At 38.0% G+C, this 9,483-nt stretch overlaps 1 protein-coding gene across 1 annotated transcript; it reads left to right on the forward strand.

Moving 5' to 3' along the window:
- The first annotated feature begins 2,559 nt into the window (after positions 1-2,559).
- On the forward strand, positions 2,560-6,447 carry LOC103521188 (selenocysteine-specific elongation factor). Its single transcript, XM_026831988.1, has 9 exons — positions 2,560-2,756; positions 3,283-3,551; positions 3,625-3,631; positions 3,829-3,858; positions 4,171-4,405; positions 5,064-5,162; positions 5,336-5,399; positions 5,588-5,983; positions 6,073-6,447. Exons 1-9 carry the CDS (start codon positions 2,664-2,666, stop codon positions 6,401-6,403), a joined length of 1,524 nt encoding a protein of 507 aa, XP_026687789.1. The 5' UTR covers positions 2,560-2,663; the 3' UTR covers positions 6,404-6,447.
- Positions 6,448-9,483: the final 3,036 nt, after the last annotated feature.

Genomic DNA, 9,483 nt, shown 5'->3' on the forward strand with positions numbered 1-9,483 from the left:
TCAATTTCGGGATGATAAGACCTCTATTGTTACAGTTCCCTCTATCAAACCTCTTTTAAAAAAAGTCAAAATCATTGCTTAGGGCAGCAATTCTGTACTTAGGTCTGTAGGAAATATCATGAATCTCATGTTGAAAAAGTTGGTAGCCCCTGAGAATGGCCAAATCCTGTTCTTATTCTTACCTGTTTGAAAAATATCCACTATACATTCAGTACACTGATGCAAGATTTCAAAGTGGCTACAGTCAGCAGAATACTGTACTACAGATCCATCAGGACAACCAATCAGCACCATTTCTGTATCTCCCATAGTAACAGGTGTCATTATGAACCTTGTGGTGATTGAAATGTTGCTCTTTTAAAAAATAACGGAAGTGAGTAGATGTATCTGATTTTATCTTATCTTTTATCGTGTTGTGCCATCTTCTATCAACTATCAAACCGTGAACTGTGATCATATTATCTAAATCTTAAACGCCATCAATTCGCGACTCAGTCGAAAGCGATTTCCTTGAACCTCCGACTAACAGTTTCCTCTAGCTCTACCAACAAATACTTTATGGCATTGAACCACCAACCTCCAGGTCCACAGTCCACCGTGCTAACCACTACGCCACTGAGGTGGGTTATCAATAAAAATAAAGCATAGGCTCGGTGGTTAAGAGCAATGACTCTCAATTTGGAGGCGCTGGTTCGAATCCCGACCTGACGGAACAAAGGGAAATGTAACTACTGTGGTCTTAAAGTCGAAGAGATAAGGAGAGGGTAGAAGAAAAACAGCCATGCCGAGTATGAACCTGACCTCGGTACCGCTTTCGCATTACTTCAAGGCACATTATTGTACATCCATGCCTGTCAAAAACAGAGAAGTTTGGTTAGAAAATTTCCGCCCTGGCTGGGATTCGAACCCAGCACCTCCAGGTTGCGAGTCAGTGCTCTTGACCACTCGGCTACAGAGGTGAGTCACTATTCATTTACCTTCAGTAATACATAGCTTAGTCATAAATCGACACCTGAGCTGCTGAGCCCGGGTGACTATTGCCATGGCGTTTAATTCAGCATCCACTCTGCTTATTTGCTGATTGAGCTGATCAAACTGCTGAATTTGACTTTGGAACTGATCTATGGTAGAATCAGATAGAACGTATACCATGCCTTGAATTGTCAGCAGGAATAGATGCCCGCTGCAATGACTCATGTCGATCACCCCTGGAATTAACCAATCAAGTACATATTGAGTAAAAACGAACGAAATATTAAAAAAAAAAGTAAATCGTGTATTTTGACGTCAGGATATACGCTCCCGTACGCGATGACGTCACATCAATTTCCCAAGCACGCTCCCTTGCAGGTGTAATGTGTTTAACGTTAGTGTAATGTGTTTGTACGCATACGTTTGTGCACATTCCTTATATCTTGACGTGACAACTGTTTGAACTTTAGCTATTAGAACGGCAAATAAAAATTGAATTTACGACCTTTGAAAGACACATTTTTGGTGTTTTGACTACAGATTTGGATTCTTCGCATCTTTTTACGTAGGAATCGACCTTTTATTCATAATTTTTACCCAAATGTATAATATATTCTCTATTCTAGAGATCTCTTAGGTTTTGGTTATGTACCGGGTTGGGTTGAGACAGGATATTGTTTCCACAGTTTGGCATGGGAGTGGGAACTTAAAAACAAGGTTAGTTTACCAACCTTGCCTATCTCAACCCGGTACATATGTAACCACGATCTTAATCGTTAAAATAATAAAATATGTACCCACCTTTCACAGCAAGCTTCTCATCAGTTGATTCATTAAGATTATACAGGAATGTACTATGATCATCAGAATACACTAAACTGAACGGGTGTATGTGTAGACAGCGTTTGGGAACACAATGGGGCAGATATTTTAAACATACTTGACCACTATTGCATTCTAATAGACGTCCGTCGGATAGAACGAAACAAATAACATCTGAAAAAAAGAAAAAAAATCATTAAAGAATCTTACGAGTATGAAAAAGAAAAAAACGAGTTTAAAGTTGGCCAGCCTAGTTGCCTAGTTAGCTTGGAAGGTAGCGCTCTTGCCTTGTAAGCACTAGGTCACTTCGATTCCCGCGCGGACCAAATTTTATCTTAAACAGAATAGGTTTGTTTTTGGGATGGCTGACCAATTTCAGCTTGGAACAGATTTCTCCCAAACTGTTCTGTTTTTCTCTCTTCAATTTCGGGATGATAAGACCTCTATTGTTACAGTTCCCTCTATTAAACCTCTTTTTTTTTAAAAAAAAAAAAAAAAAAAAAAAAAAAACAAAAAAAATTGTTTTTAGTAAAAGTTGGTCTCAAAATGTTAATTACCTATACCATAGAGTCAGACTTTGCTTAAACTAAGTTGGTCCCAAAATGGTCCAGCTAATAACAAGGTTTCTTTAAATCTAATTTAAAGAAACCTTGTTACATCCATGAAAATTCGGTCAGAAAATTTCCACCCTGGCTGGGATTCCAACCCAGCACCTCCAGGTTGAAAGTGAGTGCTCTTGACCACGCGGCCACAGAGGTGGGCCAAATAATGTCACTAGATTTTGTTTTCTCTTCCCAGGTATCAATGAATTGAAGCAAGTTCTCATTGAGTCTATTGAATTGCCATCGGATACAAAGCAGAAAGGACCCATGCTGATGGCTGTGGACCATTGCTTCAGCATCAGAGGTCAGGGTACCATATTTACTGGCAGTATGCTGGAAGGCTGTGTGCGAGTGAATGATGTAAGTGGTATTGCTGCATTCCTGAAATCAAGAGGTTTGATAGAAGGAACTGTAACTGTTAAGGTCTTAGCGTCCCGGAATCGAAGAGAGAAGGAGGACAGGACAGACAGAAAGGACCCATGCTGATGGCTGTGGACCATTGCTTCAGCATCAGAGGTCAGGGTACCATATTTACTGGCAGTATACTGGAAGGCTGTGTGCGAGTGAATGATGTAAGTGGTATTGCTGCATTCCTGAAATCAAGAGGTTTGATAGAGGGAACTGTAACTGCTAACGTCTTAGCGTCCCGGAATCGAAGAGAGAAGGAAGACAGGACAGGAGAAAGCCAGCCGCTCTGAGAACAAACATTATCTGTTCAGGATAAAATCCGCCCCGGGCGGGAATCGAACCCGCGGCCTAACGCTTACAAGGCAGACGCGCTAACCAACCAACCCAACTAGGCTGGAATAATAAGAAATCTTTCTTATTTATTCCGACGTGATAAGTTTTAGTGTATTTCATTGTACGATTTTCGTCTCCACTTTAGGTGATAGAAATCCCTGCCCTACAAATAACCAGGAAAGTCAAATCAATTCAAATCTTTCGCAAGAGTGTCGATCTCGCTATCAAAGGCGACCGTGTGGGTTTGTGTGTCACTCAAGTCGATTGTAAACTGTTTGAGAGGGGACTTGTGACTTCGGAAAACTATTTGAAATCCACGTACGCCTGTGTTACTGATTTGAACTTTATTAAATATTACAAGCACAGTATCAAATCTAAAGGTAAGACAACTCTGTGTCATAGCATGCCCAACACGTAGTATGTCTCTCAATAGATAGGTGTGAAAAGACAAGAGACTATTATTAAATATGTTCTCCTTCCCATTTAGGTGCTGGGTCAACGGGAATGAGATCTTTTAAATTTATTTGATTGAATAAATAAATGTCTGAGAAAAGGAAGACTTGGGTGGTATGGACAATATGAAAAGAATGAACAGTGAGAGACTACCAAAGAAAATGTAGGTATGAGATGAGAATGGAAGGTATGAGACCAAGAGGAAGACCGAGATACCGATATAGTGATGTCATCAGAGCTGATATTCAAAGAAAATCGAGTGAATGATGTAAGTGGTATTGCTGCATTCCTGAAATCAAGAGGTTTGATAGAAGGAACTGTAACTGCTAAGGTCTTAACGTCCCGGAATCGAAGAGAGAAGGAAGACAGGACATGAGAAAGCCAGCCGCTCTGAGAACGAAATTATCTGTTCAGGATAAAATCCGCCCCGGGCGGGAATCGAACCCGCGGCCTAACGCTTACAAGGCAGACGCGCTAACCAACCAACCTAACTAGGCTGGAATAATAAGAAATCTTTCTTATTATTCCGACGTGATAAGTTTTAGTGTATTTCATTGTACGATTCTCGTCTCCACTTTAGGTGATAGAAATCCCTGCCCTACAAATAACCAGGAAAGTCAAATCAATTCAAATCTTTCGCAAGAGTGTCGATCTCGCTATCAAAGGCGACCGTGTGGGTTTGTGTGTGACTCAAGTCGATTGTAAACTGTTTGAGAGGGGACTTGTGACTTCGGAAAACTATTTGAAATCCACGTACGCCTGTGTTACTGATTTGAACTTTATTAAATATTACAAGCACAGTATCAAATCTAAAGGTAAGACAACTCTGTGTCATAGCATGCCCAACACGTAGTATGTCCCTCAATAGATAGGTGTGAAGAGACAAGAGACACTATAGTTATCCTTCCCATTTAGGTGCTGGGTTAACGGGAATGAGATCTATAAAATTTATTTGATTGAATAAATAAATGTCAAAAAAAAAATGACCTACTTACCTGCATTACTTTCCTTCCTATAGGATAAGAAAAGTAAAAAGTAAGAGAGTTAGCTTGGAAAGTAGCGAGCTTGCCTTGTAAGCGCTAGGTCGCGGGTTCGATTCCCCTTGGGGCCAAACATTTTCCTAACCCCATGAGGTACACAATAGGGATGTCTGAAGAGACTAACAAAAGCCAACCCCTATTTAAATAGGAAAAGGCTAGGAAGAAGAAGAATACCTACTATTTAAAATACCTACTATTAGAATACCTACTATTAGAATACCTACTATTAGAATACCTACTATTTAATATTAGAATACCTACTATTTAAAATACCTACTATTAGAATACCTACTATTTAATATTAGAATACCTACTATTTAAAATACCTACTATTTAATATTAGAATACCTACTATTAGAATACCTACTATTTAAAATACCTACTATTAGAATACCTACTATTTAAACCTACGAGTATGTCCCCTCTATTTCAGGAAAATATCATTGCAGCATAGGACATGATACCGTTCTCGCCAAAATTACCATTTTCCAAAGCGAACAAAATGATCACAGTCAAAAGTTCATCGATAATGGTAAGGCCCTCCATGGAACTTATCAGGATCCTTTGGAGGCAAGTCTAGAGGGGATGAAAGTTACCAATATGGGAGATGAAGCTGTTCCTGAAGACAGAGATTTGGGCGAAACTGGGCCCAAAATTGTTTCCAAAGCGAACAAAATGATCACAGTCAAAAGTTCATCGATAATGGTAAGGTCCTCCATGGAACTTATCAGGATCCTTTGGAAGCAAGTCTAGAGGGGATGAAAGTTACCAATATGGGAGATGAAGCTGTTCCTGAAGACAGAGATTTGGGCGAAACTGGGCCCAAAATTGCGCCAAAATTACCATTTTCCAAAGCGAACAAAATGATCACAGTCAAAAGTCCATCGATAATGGTAAGGCCCTCCATGGAACTTATCAGGATCCTTTGGAAGCAAGTATAGAGGGAATGAAAGTTACCAATATGGGAGATGAAGCTGTTCCTGAAGACAGAGATTTGGGCGAAACTGGGCCCAAAATTGGAAACAAAAATATATCTGATGGCAAAATTGAAAATAAAACTACGCCAGATGGTAAAGTTGAAAACAAATCTATGTCTGAAGGCGAAGTTGAAAACAATTTGCCTCGTGACAAAGACAACGGATCCGGGGACAAAGTCGCGCTAACCTTTGACCCCAACGAGCATTACCTATATGTAGACGAAATCTCCCGGGACACCCCCACTGCCGGCTACTTCGCCCTCCTAGAATTCGAGAAGCCCATCCTCGCGCCCCCAAGTAGTTTAATCATCGGCTCCAAGCTAGACACAGTGGTACACAGCACCTCTTGCCGGCTTGCATTTCACGGCCGCATGAGGCATAACTTCACGGAGAAAAACTACGACCTTAACTAGACACAGTGGTACACAGCACCTCTTGCCGGCTTGCATTTCACGGCCGCATGAGGCATAACTTCACGGAGAAAAACTACGACCTTACCGCGCTGAATGTTTACAAACGCAAGACCAAGTGCGGACAAATCGATCGCGTGGTCAACCCAACCGAGATCATCTGTAAGAACCTTTTCGGTAAGAATCAGCTGAATTATGTGGATGTGTTTGTGAATTTCAAAGTAAGGTTGTCCACTGGAGAGACTGGGGTTGTTGAGGGTACGTTTGGGAAGAGCGGGAAGGTTAAGATCAGGCTGGAGGATGAGGTGAAGGGGGATTGTAGGGCCACGGTTGAGCTGAGACTGAGGAAGTATTTGTTTCATAAGAAGAAGATTAGACAGGATTGAGAGTATTCTTGAAAGGATTTTTTTTTTTTTTTTTTTTTTTTTTTTTTTTTTTTTTACAGAAAACACACCCAGTTACACTGGCAAGAAATGAAGTCTCCTTTGTCCACGATTTTTTCGTGAGGCTATAAAATAATGATACGTGTGCACCAGCAGCTAAATTCCCTTTAGGGATGTTTTATTTGATTTTGTTTATATTTTATTTTGTAATTTCTGGGGCCCTATTCTACGAATGACTGTGGCAACTCCTTACTTATCTCCTTGGCTCAGAAAATCTGTCAAAGCAGTACATTTTTTCTGTGCGTAGAGTGAGAGTCATTCGTGGAATAGGTCCCTGATCAAACATTTTGTTGAATAAAATGTGCAATAGTTTTATTTTTTATACCAACCTGAAATGTTCCGTTTATTAGATAGGTTTGTCTTGTCTTTTTTTCTGGATCAGGGCTGAAAAATCCTATTTGTAAAATAAATAAAAGGAAACTGCCAATTTTATTGAAATCAATACTTGCCTTGCTTTTTATTTGAAGCTCATTTTTAATTTCAGCTTCACATTAGAATACAAGATTACATGTGGTTATGGAGATATGAATGTCACTTCCAATATAGTTTTCGAAACTTAGTTTCTAATATAAAAGTAAGTCCTTTAAGTTTTTTTTCCAAAGTAATTTGGGTTAGTGTGGGTGGTCAAAACTCAGGTAATTTTGGATGCAAACAAGGATATGTGCTATAGTGCATCAGTTCATTGGGGACTATTAAATTCTAGATACTTAAATCTATGTTAATTTATATGATTAGGGAGGGGCATAACCAAAACATCTCAAACTATTGTAACATGAATATTTGACTGGATTGTTATAAACGCTAGTGGATAGTCCTGTTAACAAAGTGCCACACGGAAAAATGATAATAAATTTTGGCACCCAGAGGTAGCTAAAAGGGTTTTTTTTTTTTTTTTTTTTTTTTCAAATGTTTACGAAATTACGGAAAAAATCTAGTGTTTTATAAGATGCTTAAGACACGATATCTGTCCAATATGCTTTGATAAATGATAATTTAGGAACTAATACTAACAAGTGCCCCAGACACATCGTTTGGTTATGCCCGTGTGTTTGTTGACTAATATTGCACAATAATAAGGTGAATAAATCTACAATATGTACAATTTATAATTATCCGGTCCTAACAACTGTGTATACAACCTCAAGAAGTCAATGAAATAGGAGTATAAAATAATATGAAGTTCACAAGAAAATAATATAAAAATGAAATGTACCTTAAGTACTTCAGAATTAGAAAGAGCTACCGACAGAGAGAGGAAAATGAGGAAATAGTATGAGAGTTATTTTACACAGGGAAAAATCATCTTGTGGGCAGAGTTGAGTATTGCTGATGTAATCATCAAAAGAACAGCTTTATCTTATCTTTTTTCATGCTCAAAAATGAAAATTTATTTTTTGATGGTTTAATTAATTTCTCTAAATTACTCTATTAATTTAAATTTACCTTTTTTTTCTAGTTAAGCAAGGTCTTTTTACTGAATTGTTAGTTGTATGTATTATTCTTTAACCCATCAAATATACGAGACCTTTTGTTTAGACTGCTGGGGTAAAGGGACTTTTCAGTCCTATTCGGGCAGGATAAACAAGGTATATTCTATTCTAAATATTAGCTGCCCTTACAAAAATTTATAGGTTGATTTTAGAAACACAATTAAAAAATCAAAAATAACAGGGTCACTATGGAATGTTAGCTACAGAAATACATAAAATTAAACCTGGGGGAAAATACAAATACAAACATAAAAATAGGAAATGAGGAAATAGTACCTATGAGAGTTATTTTACACAGGGAAAAATCATCTTGTGGGCAGAGTTGAATATTGCTGATGTAATCATCAAAAGAACAACTTTATCTTATCTTTTTTCGTGTTCAAAAAGGGAAAAGTTAATTTTTTGATGGTTTAATTTCTCTAAATTACTCTAAATATTAGCTGCCCTTACAAAAATTTATAGGTTGATTTTAGAAACACAATTAAAAAATAAAAATAAAAATAACAGGGTCACTATGGAATGTTAGCTACAGAAATACATAAAATTAAACCTGGGGGAAAATACAAATACAAACATAAAAATAGTTAATAAAATTAAATAAATAATGAGACGGACACAACACAACAACATGGAATAAAATAACAAAAAATTAGAGTACAAATATTACTGTAGCTAAAATAGATGGGTGTGTTAAAAAGAAGTAAATATTAATAATAGGATGAAAAAAGACCTGGGAGAAAAAAAAAAAAAAATTGATTTCGATTTCATAAATCCAAAAATAACTAGGTACGGAAAATTGGAAAATTAAATCCCAGGTCTTCAAGTGACTAGATAAGAAAAGATTAAATTTATGAATTTCCTAAAAGAGCCTTTCAGTGGAAAAAAGCTGCTTTAATCATGAATTGTTTGTAATGAAGCAGAGGGCCTCTTCACAACTTTGTGGGTATCTGGGTATAACGGAATTACCAAGTGCCTCCTTTCCTAATATTTCCCATTTATCTTTTCACACTAGTAATGCCGCCACTGGTAGCTACTCAATTGTCCTCACGAGTTCACCCTTAATAGCAAAAACAGATCCGAAAAAAATTTGCCTCCGCCGGAAATCGAACTCGAGGACTCTGACGCGCAAGATACCCGCAATCGGAGGTTGCGGCGAGAAAACTTAGTGTCCCCCCCCCCCAAATTTTCATCAGTAAATGGGTTTTTTCAAATTAAATTGATCCCAAGGGAGAATAAGATTCGTAGAAGCTTAACCCATCCTTTAGAGCTGTCTAGCCCCTACACCTAAGCCTCAGATTGGGCTTTTTGTGTATGGGGTTAAGCTGTAGAAGGGCAAGGTAAACCTAGACCTCTGACAAATGTAGTGTGCCTGAAGGCATGTGTTCTAATCCACTCAACCCCATTGTTATCATGGGTGATAGATATATGATAGATCTATGGGGTATAGGGTGTTAAATGTTTCGTGGGTTTAAGATCGCAAGAGAAAAACTTCTGTGCTGTGTGGTCCAGTGCAAAAATTAAACTGACTTTATT

Source organism: Diaphorina citri, unplaced genomic scaffold (genome assembly GCF_000475195.1).
Source record: "Diaphorina citri unplaced genomic scaffold, Diaci psyllid genome assembly version 1.1 scaffold4700, whole genome shotgun sequence".
In the NCBI taxonomy this organism is placed as follows: domain Eukaryota; kingdom Metazoa; phylum Arthropoda; class Insecta; order Hemiptera; family Psyllidae; genus Diaphorina; species Diaphorina citri.

Bases quoted from the DNA above. Each gene is read 5' to 3' on its own strand.
- LOC103521188 (XM_026831988.1), top strand. From the start codon at position 2,664: ATGCTGATGGCTGTGGACCATTGCTTCAGCATCAGAGGTCAGGGTACC. The intron at 5,400-5,587 runs CAATATGGGAGA...AATGAAAGTTAC, and splicing joins CTAGAGGGGATGAAAGTTAC to CAATATGGGAGATGAAGCTG. The intron at 5,984-6,072 runs GCATAACTTCAC...CGGCCGCATGAG, and splicing joins GCATTTCACGGCCGCATGAG to GCATAACTTCACGGAGAAAA.